The sequence below is a fragment of the Conger conger genome, chromosome 4, assembly GCF_963514075.1.
Source record: "Conger conger chromosome 4, fConCon1.1, whole genome shotgun sequence".
Taxonomy (NCBI): Eukaryota; Metazoa; Chordata; class Actinopteri; order Anguilliformes; family Congridae; genus Conger; species Conger conger.
Window position 1 is genome coordinate 37,035,437 of NC_083763.1, and position 17,268 is coordinate 37,052,704.

Sequence of the window (17,268 nt, forward strand, 5' to 3'; positions counted from 1 at the left end):
CTAATCAACTGTACGTCGCTCTGGATAAGAGCGTCTGCCAAAATGCCAGTAATGTAATGTAATGTAATGTTCTTGAAATGTAAGCCTATATTAGAAATACTACTGCTGTCCCCTACTATCAGAAAATTGCAAGTATTTCAGAGAGCTCTGGAGTACTTGTGGATTAGTAAGATAATTTGCCGCTGCCTGCCAGATCCTATGAGGCAGAAGCGCCAAATGAAACGCAAAACCACAGTACATTTTGGTTTCACCATGTAGAAATTCAAGCGCCATTTATACATAAGCCTCACATTTCAGGGCACACATGGCTTCACATGTGTTTGTAATTTCTCAGGTGTTTAACTGCCTTCTTAATGCTGGTATAAGGGAGTTCTCAGCACTTCCCCTTTGGAAACTATTATTGCTGTTTATCAACATAAGGACCAAAGTTGTGCCAATGAAGCCATTATTTTTTTTAAAAGGCTAAAGCCCTTGGCCAAACCTTAGGCTTACCAGAATCAACTGTTTGAAATATAATGAGCCAACTAATCGCAAAGGGTCGGGCAGGTCAAGGACAACCTCCACAGCTGATGATAATAATAAAGATTATAATAAAGAAAAATCCCCAAACACCTGTCCGACCAATCAGAAACAATCTTCAGGAGTCAGGTGTGGATTTGTCAATGACCACTATCCGATGAAGACTACATGGACAGAATTACAGAGGCTGCATTGCCACTGGTTAGCTGCAAAAACAGGATGGCCAGGTTACAGTTTGCCAAGAAAGTACTGTGGACAGATGAGAGTGATATCAGAGTGAAGACAAGAGCAAAGTATGGAGGAGAACTGTCCAAGATCCAAAGCATACCCCCTCATCTGTGAACCATAGTGGTGGAGTGTTATGGCCTGGGCTGCCGAAGGTACTGGCTCACTTATCTTCATTGATGATATAACTGCTGAAAGTGAATTCTGAAGTGTATAGACACATCCTCTCTGCTCAAGTTCAAACAAATGCCTCAAAACTCATTGGATGGTGGTTCATTCAACAGCAAGACAATAATCCCAAATATACTGCTAAAGGAACAGGAGGAGTTTTTCAAAGCTAAAGAAATTTCAATTATTGTGTGGCCAAGTCAATCACCTGATCTGAACCCATTTCAACATACCTTTCATATGTTACAGAGAAAACCTAAGGGGACTAGCACCCGAAACAAGCATGAGCTAAAGTAGGTATTTTTATTTCCTGCTATGGTAAAATGGTAAATGGTTGGCATTTATATAGCGCTTTTATCCAAAGCGCTGTACAATTGATGCTTCTCATTCACCTGCTGGAGGCCTAAATTCAACTTTGAAATTGTTCTTCAGCATGGTCCATCTCTTTATTTTAGAATTGTCTTGTTAATAATCTCTTATTTGCAGGTACCTAAAGTGATCTTGGTCCTGTAAATAGTAGTTGTCCTTAAGTTCCTGGAAACCCACAGTTTTACCTTTATTTATGAAGGTGCAATAAGCTGATAAGCCATTAGATATCAAACTTTTATACCTATTGTCATATTTGTTGGGTGTAATATTTATTCTGGGTTTCTTTCCCATCCATATATACAGTACTGTGCAAAAGTTTTAGGCAGGTGTGGAAAAAATGCTGTAAAATAAGAATGCTTTCAAAAACAGAAATAGTTAATAGTTTATTTTTATCAATTAACAAAATGCATGAACAGAAGAAGTGAATGAACAGAATAAAAATCTAAATCAAATCAATATTTGGTGTGACCACCCTTGGCCTTCAAAACAGCATCAATTATTCTAGGTATACTTGGCAGGTATCTGTGGATTTAGGCAGCCTCAAATGCTTCTGTCTCTTCATGTAATCCCAGGCAGATGAGGGGGCCATACCATCACTTCCAGGACTCCTTGGTCTTCTTTACGCTGAAGATAGTTCTTAATGACATTGGCTGTATGTTTGGGGTCGTTGTCCTGCTGCAGAATAAATTTGGGGCCAATCAGATGCCTCCCTGATGGTATTACATGACAGATAAATATCTGCCTGTACTTCTCAGCATTGAGGAGACCATTAATTCTGACCAAAACCTGCAAGGAACCTCCACCATGCTTCACTGTTGCCTGCAGACACTCATTCTTGTACCCTTCGGCGAACAAACTGCCTTCTGCTATATCCAAATATTTCAACTTGACTCATCAGTCCAGAGAACCTGCTGCCATTTTTCTGCACCCCAGTTCCTGTATTTTCGTGCATATTTGAGTCACTTGGCCTTGTTTCCACGTCAGAGGTATGGCTTTTTGGCCACAATTCTTCCATGAAGACCACTTCTGACCAGACTACTTTGCACAGTAGATGGGTGTACCTGGGTCCCACTGGTTTCTGCCAATTCTGAGCTGATGGCACTACTGGACATCTTTGGATTACGAAGGGAAGTACACATGAAGTGTCTTTCATCTGCTGCACTAAGTTTCCTTGGCCGATCATTGCAGCTACGGTCCTCAACGTTGCCTGTTTCTTTGTGCTTCTTCAACAGAGCTTCGACAGCACATCTGGAAACCCCTGTATGCCTTGAAATTTCTGCCTGGGAGAGACCTTGCTGATGCAGTATAACTACCTTGTGTCCTGTTGCTGTGCTCAGTCTTGCCATGGTGGATGACTAACATTAAACTGTCTTCAGCAACCTCACCTTGGAAGCAGAGTTTGGCTGTTCCTCACCCACCTCCTACACAGCTGTTTCTATTTCAGTTAATGATTGTGTTTCAACCTACATGATCATTAGCTCCTGTTTGGTATAATTGGTTAATCACACATCTGACTATACGCCTACAAAATCCCTGACTTTGTGCAAGTGTACGTAAAAGAATTGATGCTGGTTTGAAGGCGAAGGGTGGTCACACCAAATATTGATTTGATTTAGATTTTTCTTCTGTTCACTCACTTTGCATTTTGTTAATTGATACAAAATTAACTATTAACATTTCTATCACACCTGCCTAAAACTTTTGCACAGTACTGTATTTAGATATTAAACTGCTCATCAGGCATTTCAACAGGTAAAGTTTTTTTTTTTATCTCAAATTGTCAGTCTCCAGACTTAAGTCCAATGAAAAACATGTGGTCTGAACTGAAGAAGGGGGTATCCCAATGTTATCAATGATATGAAAAGTTCTGCATGGAGGAATGGTCAAAAATCCCTCCAAATGAGTTCTCTAACCATCTCAGAAATCAGTTTTGGTCTCATTTAGTCTCATTTGGTTATTTCAAGTATGATTTAATGAAGCTCTTGTTGTCAGATGAGACCAAATAGAACATTTTCGCGTCATACCTACGGTGAAATTTGGTGGTGGGGCAGTGATGTTTTGGTCCAGGGGCACTGGGTAAATTAAGTGGTGTGATAGATTCAACCGAGTATCAGGCAATTTTGGAACACAATCTGGTAGCTTCGACCATGATGCTGATACTTGGCTTTATGTGAATGTTCCAGCAAGACAAAGACCCAAAAAATCCAGAAATTGTTCTGTGACAAAATCTATGTTCTGCAGTGGCTATCTCAGGCACCAGACCTCAATTCTAAAATCTAGAACTTGTGGGCTGAACTGACGAGGGCAGTCGACAACGGCAAAGCCAAGAATGCAAAGGATCTGCAGAGAGGAATGCTCCAAAATTCCTCCAAATGTGTTCCGTAAACTTGTCATACATTACAGGAAAAGACTCCATGCTGTCATCCTTGCCAGAGGTAGATGCAAACAAATACTAAACCAGGGGTGCCAATAATTATGGAACCATGATTTTGGTGAAATCTATTTTTTATTAAATCAATGCTTGTTTGGTTCATTGAGACATCAATAGTATTTTTCACATGTTTAGAATTTTGGGTTTATCTCAGTAGTAATATTGTTTTGTTTTTTTTTAAGTATTTTTTGAGCATTGCCAGACAGGGGTGGCAATAATTCTGGAGCCCACTGTAGATGTTCTGAGTTTGAAATTCACTGTACTATAGCCATTGTTTTTCTGCCAAAGAGATCAGGCTATGTACCACTGAGATTGAGGTAAGAGTGCAACACTGAACCAGTGTAATAACAGACTGTGCAACACTAACTGTATGTGTTCTTGTACAGAGAAGCACCAGACAGTGGAGAAGGAAGTTCTGATGTCAGAATTGAAGATGATGATGCATATTGGTAACCATGTCAACATTGTCAACCTGCTGGGGGCCTGCACTGGCTCAGGTATGTAAGGCAGAAAAGTACACACACTTTATTAGGTAGACCTGTACACCAGCTTGTTAATGCACATATTTCATCAGCCAATCATGTGGCACCAACTAAATGCATAAAAGCATGCAGATGTGGTCAAGAGGTTCAGCTGTTTTTCAGACCAAATGTCAGAAATGTGCTTTAAGTGACTGATTGTTGGTGCCAGACAGGGTGATCTTGGTTGGCATTTCTATAGCGCCTTTATCCAAAGCACTGTACAATTGATGCTTCTCATTCACCCATTCATACGCACACAATTGGTCACCAACCAGCTCGTCAGGAGCAATTACAGGGGGGGAAAGGCATCTTGCTGAGGGATACTGCCTTTTTTTGTGTTTCATTTATAGGGCCTACCTACCTCATCTTCCAGTACTGCGCTAAGGGAGACCTTCTCAATTACCTGAAGACAAACAGAGAAAGGTTTCACCAATCTCTGACTGACGTCTTCACCAAAAACCACTTCAGCTGCCTGTACCACAATTTCCAGTCACAGTGCACGCACAGGTGGGTCATTTTTCCCCTTGGATACAACCGCGAACAGTTCAGTTATGTGACTAATATAAAAGATATGTTTTCTCTGGCAGTGGTGGGCCAACCTCCTTCCATAGCCCCGACGTGGTTCCTGCTGCAACCAGAAAGCCAGAGACTCAGGAGCTCCTCACTGGCCTGGACCCTCCTGAAGACCAGTGTGATGGTCAGTCTGGGGTGACTGCTCAGCTCCTACTTTCCTTCTGTTCTGTCCTTCCTTCTGTCTGACTTTTTAGTACCAGAGGTCCCTGCTCATAACATGAGTTTCTAGTGCTGTGTTTCAGTACAGAATGTTCATTGCCACAACAATGTTGTGAGTTATGCATCTGAAAGGATTTCCAGCAGATGTGTCAGTTTGTCTAGAATCAGACAAGGATCAGGGGTGTGTTTAATAATTTAGACCGGAGCTCAGTCTATGTTTGTCCATACATCGGATTAGTTAGGATTGTTAGTACATAACAGGTAATCCCCTACCATTTGGAACTGGGAAAATTATAACATGGGGAGTAAGATGCTTGAGAAGATAACTTAGAACACTTAAAAGTGGTGAAAGAATATTAATACTTTATTAATTATGGAAACAGTTTTGCAGAAAATACGTTTTATGCAAATACGTGCTTTAAAAATACTGTAATTTTTCTTCTCATATTTTTCAATTTCTCAGCTCCACTGGGATAACTAGGGTGCATTGCACAGTATTACAGACAAAGCTATGTGTGAAGCTAGACACCCTTCTCAGCTCCTTCCCTGAGGATGGCACCCCACTGATTCTCCTTGGAGACTTCAACATCCACCTAGAAGCCTCCCAGTCTGCTGCCTTCCTACCGCTAATCCACTCCTTCGGCCTCTCCCTGCAACACTCTCCTCCAACCCACAAGGCGGGCAATGTCCTAGACCTTGTCTTTGTAAGGAACTGCTCATGCTCCGATTTCACGGTTACCCCTCTGCATACATCTGATCACCACTTCATCTCATTCTCCCTCCCTCTTCCTCCCCATCCTCCTCCCCCTCCTCCCACCCACACTTCCTCAGCCCGCCGTAACCTCCGCTCCCTCTCACCCTCTTCCTTTGCCAGCACCGTCACCGCCTCACTCCCCCCTCTCGAATCCTCTCTGCCACCCTCCTTTCATCTCTCTCCTCCGCCTTTGACTCTCTCTGTCCCCCTGTCTCAAAGCCACCTCGCACATCCCCTCCCAGTCCTTGGCTATCTGACACCCTCCGTACCTCCAGGGCCAGCCTCTGCGCAGCGGAGAGGAAGTGCGGGAAATCCAGAGACGCTTCCGACCTCATGACTTACCAGTCTCTCCTGGCGGCATTCTCTTCCGATGTCACTGCCGCCAAAGCAAAATACTATCAAACACAAATTCAGAACTCTGCTTCTAACCCCCGGAAACTTTTCTCCATTTTCTCCTCTCTCCTCAACGCACCGCCTCCTCCTCCTCAGTCCTCCTTCGCTGCTGATGACTTTGCTGATTTCTTCGATGAGAAGGTCACAGTCATCCGCAGATCCTTTACAACCACCGCCCCCCTCACTGTGCCCTTCCCCCCCTCTAGGCCCATCCCTTCCTTTTCCACTTTCTCCCCCCTTACAGACTCTGATGTTTCTCAACTCCTGCTCTGCCACCGCCCTACAACCTGTGCCCTTGACCCTATCCCCTCTTCTCTTCTCCAAACTATCACACCTGACATTCTCCCATTTGTCACCTCCCTTGTCAACTCCTCCCTGTCTTCCGGCTGTTTTCCGGCATCCTCCAAGAGGGCCCACATCACTCCGCTGCTAAAAAAGCCTACCCTGGATCCCTCCATCATCCAGAACTACCGCCCGGTATCTCTTCTTCCTTTCCTTTCTAAAACTATAGAACGAGCCGCTTCTACTCAACTTTCTTCCTTCTTTTCTAACAACAACCTGCTAGACCCCCATCAGTCTGGCTTCAGATCGGGCCACTCAACAGAGACTGCGCTTCTCTCCGTCAGTGAGTCACTTCATGCCGCACGAGCAGCCTCCCTCTCCTCTGTCCTCATTCTTCTAGATCTCTCTGCTGCCTTCGACACTGTGGATCACTCCATCCTCCTGTCTGCCCTGTCAGCAACGGGCATCTGTGGCACAGCCCTGGACTGGATTGAGTCCTACCTCTCTGGTCGCTCCTTCCAGGTTGCCTGGGCTGGTTCGGTATCGACACCTCGGCCCCTCGCCACAGGAGTTCCCCAGGGCTCAGTCCTTGGCCCACTCGCTCCCTTGGCCCTGTGATCACTGCACATGGGCTATCCTACCACTGCTATGCGGACGATACCCAACTCTTCGTCTCGTTCCCGCCGTCTGATACGCAGGTTTCAGCCCGTATCTCTGCTTGCCTGAGGGACATCCAGAGCTGGATGGACGACCACCATCTAAAGCTCAACCCAGGTAAAACTGAAATGATATTCATCCCTGCTAATACCTCTCCCCATCTGGATCTCTCCATTTCCCTCGGGGATACCACACTCACGCCGTCACCCAGTGCAAGGAACCTCGGCGTGGTGATGGACAGCAGACTGTCCCTTTCCCAGAACATTGCGGCGGTGACCTGGTCTTGCAGGTTCTTCCTATACAACATACGGAGAATCCGCCCCTTTCTCACCCCCTACTCGACCCAGCTCCTGGTCCAAGCGATGGTTCTGTCCCACCTGGACTACTGCAATTCCCTCTTGGCTGGCCTCCCAGCGTCCGCCATCAGACCCCTCCAACTCATCCAGAATGCAGCAGCTCGTCTGGTCTTCAACCTTCCCAAATACTCACATGTCACCCCCCTGCTTACTTCCCTCCACTGGCTGCCTGTCATGGCTCGCATCAAATTCAAAACATTGGTGCTAGCCTTCCAAGCAGTTAAAGGGTCTTCCCCAGCTTATCTGCAAAAAATCATCAGACCCTACACCCCTGCCAGACCTCTTCGTTCAGCCTCCACAGGCCGCTTGGCACCTCCCCCTCTCAGAACCTCCACCTCACGCTCACAACTACTGTCTGTTCTGGCTCCACGGTGGTGGAACGAACTCCCCGTTGAGGTCAGAACTATAGAATCTCTCCCCACCTTCAAGCGCAAGCTGAAGACACACCTCTTCAAGCAGCACCTCTCCCCATCCCTCCCTACCTCCCTGTGAACCTTAATTGTTGTCTCTGTGACTTGCTTTGTGTATCGGTATTTTTAGTTGGCTAGGTAAGCAGTGTTTGGATAGTTAACTTTGGTGACTTTTGCTCTGTTTGTTTGTTTGTTCAAAAAAAAAAAAAAAAAAAAAAAAAATGGCCCTTGTCCTTATCTTTGTTGTACAGGTAGCAGTTGAAATTGTACTTACCTCTAGGGTCTTTCAGCGAACTTATCCCTGGTTATGGGTATGCACTTTGTTGTACGTCGCTCTGGATAAGAGCGTCTGCCAAATGCCAATAATGTAATGTAAAGTAATGGTAATTTCAGACATTAATGAGAGACAATAATTACATTTCAACGTGAATTTGGCTCCTTTAGCAAATAATAGTTATTTCAGAATTCTATTAGCGACTATAATGGTCTGGTGCTTCCAGGTAAGGCTATAAACAAAAGCAAAGGCTTAATAGTTAGCTGGCAAAAAAAGATAAGGAAAGCCCCCCCACCAACCCAACCCCATCAGACAATCTGGACATACATGTTTGAAACGTAACTTTCACACACACTAACACATACACCATACAGCTTTGAAACGCATGGTTTCCCCATTAATGCACTAATTGTACACTAAAGAAAGAGCCATGAAGCATTATGTATATGAAGGCATTCAGTGGTCATGGTCCACCTAGGGACCAATAACATAGGTAAGGGCAGATTTGATTCTCCGTAATTCTACCTGTACCACGTGCTGGCAGAGGGAAGCATAAGTTTATCTGGAGGTTTAACGTGGCTACAAATGTTTTGTAGAAAAGAGGGGTACAGGTTTATGGGGCATTGGGACTCCTTTTGGGACAGGGGTGAGCTGTACAAGCTGTATGGGCTGCACCTGAACCGGGGGGGAACCTTTGCTCTGGGTCAGCATATGCTTTGGGTAGCACTGGATTATTTAAACTAGAGAATGGGGGGCCAGGGAGGATACAGAATGAAATGGGCAGGGAGGCAGAGACTGCCCAGACAGAAAAGGTTAAGGCTACATATAATGGTAGGAGCACTAATAAAATCATTTTACAGCAAAATCTTAGTAATGGTGGCTTCGGACAGCATTTAGCTTGTTTTTTCAACAAGGCCTTTTAATGTTATCTTTATGAGCGCCTCATAAATCAGGAATCATTTACCTCCAGCGATTAATACAATACATTGAATTTGTTCTGTTTCAAAAATAAATGCAATGTAGGTTTCAATGCATAATTATATACATATACATATTTCCATAGCATTCCAAAATGTCCTGTGAGGTTAACCACTTGCCTATTACGCTGTACAAGTAATTGTTGATGAATTTACGCTATTATTCATAAGTATACTTTGATTTACTTGCTTTTTCGAAATTGCTGAAATACTGAAACATTGCTTTTTTTTTCTAATCTTCCCAGCACAGAAATGATATAATTTCATGTTTAATTGTACTGGCATTATTAGAAAGCAAGTAAATCCAAGTATTATTACGAATTGAATTTAAATGCAAATACTGTCCAGTAATACCAGTTTCTCTCTCATTTTGGCTGCTCATACTATCATTCATTTGCGAGCAAAAGACAACATAGGTTACACTATGAGAGTTTGAAATGCATTGCTTTGTATCGAGCCCCCAAAGTAAAAAAAAATTTTTTTTTATCTGATTCAATGCTAGATTCACAAATCAAATCAAAGTTCACATTTATATAATGGAGTAAGGCTGAATTTAATTACTATAGTTAAAAAAAATATCTTGGATTGGTGTAAGCAGCTAGCAAGCTGGTTTTTTGACACATCCCCTGGCTAACATGCTAATTGTATTGTATTTTTGTATTGCAAACCATAAAAAGATTAATGAAAGATGGAAACTTTTATTTTGTATTTTTATTTTTACAGTGCACATGCATAACCATTATAGAACATTAGGCGAAATACATAAGTATATATCCAGGAACAGGGTTGGTTACAACTGAGTTGGATAGCAAACAGCTCCAATATAGCTCCAGACTTCTAAGTTCAGATACTTTACTTCCATGATAATTACTTGCACATAAACAAAATTTGTTAAAAACTTGTATTGTTTGTTTCTTTTTATGCATAGGCTTACAACAAGTTCCTATTGCTATTTCGTGCTCGCACAATCCACAGCAGTGGTTCACAAGGGTCTCCTTTTTTTAACCTTACATAGTTATTACATTACATAACTAATGTTACATACATAGCTAAGTAAAATGCTGGAAAGTTAAAAATCAGACAACACTAAAGATACCCTAGGGTAACCTCATTCATGTAACATTAATTAACATTGTCCCTCACTATTGACACTTACTTTTATGAGCTGTCTTGTCATATATGTTTTTTAAACTTACCTTTTCTGTGTAATGAAGCACCTGCTTCAATCATCATGCAGTGTCAAGATCACAATGTCATAGGTAATGTTGCATTACAGACAACTCGGATGGAAGGTGATTCTTGTTATTTAGTTATTCACTTTTAAACATGTTTACTAGCCAGCTAGCTAAGTACTGGGATTGTGCTGTGACACATGGCGATTACCATTGGCTTGATTTGTTTGTTGAAGTTGTTTGTGGTGATGTTCCAGTGGATTTTCTAGATTGCTGTAATTTTAATGTAGTTGCTAGTGAGCTTGCTTGATTTTTCCGGTCAGATCACCTGTGATCTGAAGTGGTTCGAACACAATTTAATGTGTGAAACATTTTGTCTCCTATAATGTTAAACCCTTATCTTGGTGTTGCTAGTACAGCAGATACTGTAGCTAAAATGGAATTCTACAGCTAGCTAGCAATCTGAACTGGTGGTATTTCACAAAACAGGATTACTGTGCTGAATAAACCCATAACGCCCCAAATATTTCAAAGTATTAATGCTGGCACTTTGTATGGAGTGACCTGGGTCAGATTTACTGCATTCTCCGGTCAGAGTTGTTAAAGAAATCTATCGGGTTTTAATGATCATGTCAATGAATACATTTTATCTTGAATTGAAATAAGCATGTGTATTGTAACCTTAGTGGTTGGTAGCCTAGCCGGCTAGTTTAGGCTGACTGTACTGTAGTGTGGGTGATGGATAGACGTCACCCGATAGCAAGGTATGGGGCAGTTTTGTTACTTATTTTGAAACGTATCGATAATCCATGCGAGCCCAGTATATTGAATGAGGTGTATTGCCTCCATTGCCTCTCTGTGTGTTTGTGATTTACGGTAGCCTATGTTATTTCAGTGATTTTTATCTGAATTATTTTATGTAACAAACTGTGACAGATCTGTTGCTTAAGAGCATCGTGCTTTAGGCCAACGTGGGTGTGTGATGGCAATGCGGTTTGGTGTTCGGATATGAATGGGAAGGCGGCTTAGCCAAAAGTGTTCTTAGTAAAAATGTTATCTTCTCAAGGCTGGAGTAGTCTCAGACAGCCCGCCCTGTTATACTCACTGGCTGTGGAGGAGTGTGGACAGAACTGGTGCTTATGTTTGTATTGGCCAGTTGGAAAGTTAGCAAACAACTGACAACTGTACACATCGAGAACACTCGCGAACACAGGGGGCTAGTCAAAAAAGATTCCCGGCTGAATCCCCGGAAGCGCGATGCTGGTAACGCCACTGCTCATTTGAACATCAGCCTGCTCTCCATCAAGGTGTACTAGTACAGATCTTTCACAACATGCTACAGTTTATATTCAGTTTGTGCAGAACAAAGCGTTCTCATTTAAACCCAATTATTTGCATAGCATTGGCAGCATATTATTATTGTGAGATCATTTATTTTCAATCTCATAAATGTAACAGAACATGATAACAGAATCAATGTCATCTGTGGGTGACACTATCATTGAGTGACTGTGCATGCACATTAGTTAGCCTTGACCAGGGGCGTAGCTAAGGGCAGGACTGGCGGTGCTTTTATTTATTTTATTTTATTATTCCAGTTTAGCAGTTTTTTGCAAAAATGCAACATTCAAAGAAATCATACCAAAAATATTTACTTAGTCTCACCAAGTGAGATTGCAATGATAAACTGAACACAGGACCTAAATAGTTTTGAAGAAGCTTGGCGTAATTAAGCATTACCCTAAACTTCCTAATTATAGTGCCACATTGTGGTCAAATGATACCAAATTTCAGGCATGGCCTCAAGATCATATAAGCCAAGTTTCTTCAAGTAAAGATTCTTCAAATTTGTCCTCAAAATTCTAAATGGCGGACAAGGCAATATGGTGCACCTGAATCGGGTGACCAGGTCAAAATTGTTCAGTCGCAGGACAGCAGAACTGCTTTTGCGGGACAATGCGGGACACATGGGAGAGGGAAATAATAATAATAATAATTAGTGCTGGGCAAAAAAATCGATACACCAATACATCGCTGTGAATCGATTCGGCAAATCCTAATATCGATACCTTGTTTTGACATATTTTGCAGCCAAAAATAGCACATAGAGACAGAGCGCATTTAAGTCCTGCCCACACCTAGCGGGAAGCTTCCCTTCCGGTCCCCATTGACTTACAACATTGTGCGAAGGAGCTTCCTTGACTGTTCCGTCTGATATCAAACAAAATAAAAATGCCTAAAAGCTGCTGTGTAGTGGGATGCACTAACAACAGGGGAAAGAACCCACAACAAGTTTTTATAAGCTGCCGAACCAAAAAACAGAGCCTAAACGAAGACTCATAGCTGCGGCCATGCAAGCGTTCATACACCGACAGCCGAGATTCAAACGGGGATTTCTCGAAAACCGTAAACGTCACGACTTAGCGGATAACGCCGAATCTGTCACATGAGTGTGGGGAACAATCCGGCGTATAACAAGTCCACGTTACTGCCGTAGGAACGACGTAACGGAGACAACGGGCGGTTTTGTTAGTGGACGAACCACTGCGCCAACCTCCCGGGAAATAACGGCGTCGCTATGCAATAAATATCTTTATTTGGGGAGTGATTTTCCTTTTCTTTTCTTTTCAATTATGAGATTTGTTTTGTTAAACACAATGTGTTAAAAACATATATATTTTTATGAGATTTGACATTTCATTTCTAATAGAGAAATTGGAATATTAAAGTGCATTCTGTATTTGACTCAATTTGTACCCTAAAGTACATCAGTAATGCATATTGTCATATCAGAATAATCAGATGATACACTGTTTGTATACATTTTCATCATATAATATAGCAATATATCGATATCGATTCGCCCCATACCAGTATCAAATCGTATTGGTATTGAATCAAATACATTGTTGCATCTTGAACCGTTGCTTTTAAAACAAGCTTGTAAATTAACTGTTCTTCCCTAATTCAGTGCTTGAAATTGTATTTCTTGTCGGAACGGGCAGCACCTAGCAGGGCCTTCTCTTTTAGCACATGGGTGTAAAACTCCTGCTCAACACTGCAGCGGTTCCTTTGATCGGTCCAGGCCCCCACCATCAATGAAAACAGTCTCTCGACAAAAGTGTTGGTGACTGGGATGCTTAATGCGAAGGATACCAAAGTAGTCATGTTTGGCGCAATTGCGTGTTTGAGCAGTGCTGTCCACTTTGTTGTGACAGGATCTCTTGTCGCTGCGACTTCTCTCACCCGTGGCAACAGAACACAGAACTCATCGTAAAACTGGTCCATGTCCAGTTTGCTGCTCATGTTAAGAGCTTCAGCTGCTTCGCGAAGTTCTTGGAAGCTGAATTCTGTCTTGAGACCCAAGCATGAGATCTGTTTCAGGTAATTCTGATCAGAAAAATCAAACCATTTGTTTAGGTAAGCGAGCGCTCTCTGATAGAACATTAGAAAGTCCTGTTCGATTGCAGCAGCCTGTGCGGTAGGAAACCTCTGCAGGAGAGCGCTGGTCTGGAATCCAAAAAAATGGTCCTTTGACCTTTGTTCAAGTTTCAGTCTTAGATTGGTCATGAGCTAGAAAAGCTCACAGACAGTTTTCTCATTCCCCTCAACTTCAAGCACTGCGTCGTAAAAAAGCTTTAAGCTATTCTGCAAAAACATCAGGTATGCCTGCAGTTCACAGGGCACTCCCTCGCCATCCTCGTCATTTGCGAAAAACTTCCAAAGAGTTGTTGGGCAGCTGTCTTCTCCAAGGGACAAAAAGTAACTTTTGACAGCAGGCCAGCAGTCGTGAAGCCGTTTGACAGCTGGCCACAAACTGAGCCACCGTGTTGGCACGTGTCTGTAAAGCGTCATGTACTCCTCATCCACAAAATCAAAAATGTCCTTCAGTTCTTGGACACGTTTAGCGGATGCTGAAAAGTGGTTGTATATTTTCGTGACTACGCTCTCGATGTCCACTTTAAGCTTGTCACCTCCCACAATTATGCAGAATGTGGGCCACGCAGTTGGCTTTGATGATTGCACCATTCTTGTCTTTCAACTTTTTATACACAGATTTATGTACCCCATAATTCACACTGGCGTTATCTGCCGAGTATGCAGAGACCCGTTCTAACCCCAGGTTGCTCTCCTCGAGCCTCGAAACGACCTGGTTAAATATCGCGTCGGAGTCTTCCTTGTGGTCATCGTAAAAGTCCAACAATTTGTTCTGCACGCCAAGCTCTGGGGTGTAAAATCGCACTGCTAGTGGGAATAGCTTGGTAGTGCCGTGGTTTGACGCATCAGACGCAATTGAGAAAAATGGAAGAGAATCTGGTTTGTCTGCAACCATTGGTGTATTTAAGTGTTTCAAGCATGTCTCCACGGATGCAGGTGCAAGTACATCGGTAACGATAGCTGCGCTCTTGGTGCGTCCGCACGCTAGTTTCTTAGCTATCTCTGAATCGGGGAACATGACGGGGGAAAGTTTAGATCCACAATCGCCAGATCTATATGATAAGCCATGCTGCACGTTATGGTAGACACTGGTCACCTCAGCCGCTGTGACTTTATCTGTGTTGCTGTCTTTAGGTTTTGAGAAAAAGCTTGTCATACTAGTGTTAGTATTCTTTTGCTGTGCATTTTTTTTGTGAGCCTCACCATCGCTATGCCTCTTAATGTCCCCCTCTCCTCCATGGGTGATGGTGAAACTCCGGCGGCAAATCCTGCACTCGCCCTTTTGGGGATCGTCTGAAGCAGATCTCAGCCACGTATATCTCCTCTCCCAGTCTCTGTTGTATGAGCAGAGTCTTTTTTTCTTAGGAGTTTCCTCCATTTTCTCGTTTTGCTAGCTAAACTTTATTTTCAGCTGTCTTCTCCACATAAAAACGACGCACCACGCCACGGCTGCGCATTGATTTTTGACAGATGCGCGCGTTATCAAAAAATGTTTTTAACCAATGACGTTTCCCCACTAACAACTAGCTGCATCCGGGTCCAGCTGAGCTAGGCTTGCCTAGTCTTGTTTAAATATAAGAGGGTAAGTGGAGCGAGGCATTAAAGGAACTACATTTTTTTTTTTTTGACCATGATTTTTGAAATGCGGGACATTGCTCTGTTCATGCGGGACACGGGACAAACGTTCCATTTTCGGGTGGTCACCCTACACCTGAATTTTTTACATTTTAGACAGTCTCATGGTCAGATCCAGATCACGTACTGAGTGGAGGGGCGACACGGCTGGAGGCAGTAAGAGCAGTCGTCTGGCAGTCGGAGGGTTGCCGGTTCGACCCTCGCCCGGGCTGTGCCGAAGTGTCCCTGAGCAAGACACCTAACCCCTAAATGCTCCTGACGAGCTGGTCGGTGCCTTGCATGGCAGCCAATCGCCGTTGGTGTGTGAGTGTGTGTATGAATGGGTGAATGAGACGCATCAATTGTACAGCCCTTTGGATAAAGGTGCTATATAAATTCCAACCATTTACCATTTTACTGAGTGTAATGTCAAAATGCAAAAGTATTCCGGAGATATAGCCTTACTTCCTATTTGGTGACTTCACCAAGAGGTATGGTAAGCATGACAATTTCACATCAGATGACCTCAGCCAAACTCAAGGAATCATTGGAAATGAGAATCATGATGCTGACCCAAAAACATACAAAGTTATTTTCTTTATAGCACTCCCTATTGATCAACTGGTGCCAAACTTGGTGCCTTGCCTTCTCTCGGAAAGGGGTCACAATGATATCTATCAAATGTGATGTCAATATCCAAAAGCATTGAGATATGAGCTTACTTCCTGTTTGGCATCTTTGCCAGAACCTTTATTGAGCACTGCAGGCAAATGCTTTTGAGTATCTCAAATGTGGATAACTTTGGATAACTTCTGTGAGGCATGGTCTCAAGGTGATATGAGCCAAGTGAACATTCAACAAAATGTGTAGGAGGGGTAGCAAAACTCAGTATGATCCAATGATTCAGAGGAAATAAAGTATTTATTCAAAAATTCAAAATGAGTCAAAAGTTATGACCACAAACATACATCAGAAATTGGCCTGTTGGCGGCACTAGAGAGCTTGAATTACAGATCCCAATATAGGTTATTGGATTGATTGGATTCTTTATCATCAGTGTGCAAAATTTTTAAACCTTTTTGCCATATGGTTCTATGGGCTGCCATAGTCTCCCATGGCGGAAGAAAAATAATAAAACTTTGGTGTTAGCCCCTAATAATAATAATAAAATAAGTATGCAAGAGACCATACAGTGTGGTTGCTGAGCAACCATTCTAGTTATGGAGCACAGAGCTAAATCAGGAAAAAGACATATCTTTGTCCCAAACAGCTCACTGTATATTTTATACTGTTTTGCAGGGATCTATGAGGAAACCGATTTATCTTACGAGGACGAGCTGCAGGTGCTGACCTATGATGACCTGCTGAGCTTTTCTTACCAAGTGGCCAAGGGCATGGAATATCTCTCCTCAAAAAATGTGAGTTGAGTGCCACACTACACTGCACCCTCTGCATGCCGTAGAGCAGAGTGAACACTGCACCCTCACTGAAAAACCTACCATAATGTGATTAATACGGCCTGGCGGCCTGTAGTGTAGTGGTTAAGGTAAATGACTAGGACATGCAAGGTCAGTGGTTCTAATCCCGGTGTAGCCACAATAAGATCCGCACAGCCATTGGGCCCTTGAGCAAGGCCCTTAACCCTGCATTGCTCCAGGGGAGGATTGTCTCCAGCTTAGTCTAATCAACTGTACGTCTCTCTGGATAACAGCCTCTGCCAAATGCCAGTAATGTAATGTAATGTAATACATTTACATTGAATAATATGTTTTACCTCTACACAGCGGCACACCCTTCACCCAGGCTGTAGCCCCCCGAACCCATTCATTATCCAAAAGTGATTTTGTGACGCTATTTATTTCACTATAATACACATATTTTGCAACCAGAGCATCACATTAGAGGTTTGCTTCTGGCAGTAGGATTGTACTGCCTATCAATAATGATGTAGTTGTATTAGTTTGGTTTGAGTATCC

General features: G+C 42.9%; 1 protein-coding gene across 5 annotated transcripts in view; it reads left to right on the forward strand.

Annotated features, from left to right (window-relative positions):
- The window catches only part of flt3 (fms related receptor tyrosine kinase 3), a 146,635-nt gene that overhangs the window by 99,914 nt on the left and 29,453 nt on the right, over nt 1-17,268 (forward strand). For all 5 annotated transcript variants that reach the window (XM_061240732.1, XM_061240733.1, XM_061240734.1 and 2 more), the window contains 4 exons: nt 4,099-4,209; nt 4,584-4,740; nt 4,821-4,930; nt 16,592-16,710. In XM_061240732.1, the coding sequence (XP_061096716.1) occupies nt 4,099-4,209; nt 4,584-4,740; nt 4,821-4,930; nt 16,592-16,710 (497 nt within the window). The remainder of the gene's footprint in view (nt 1-4,098; nt 4,210-4,583; nt 4,741-4,820; nt 4,931-16,591; nt 16,711-17,268) is intronic.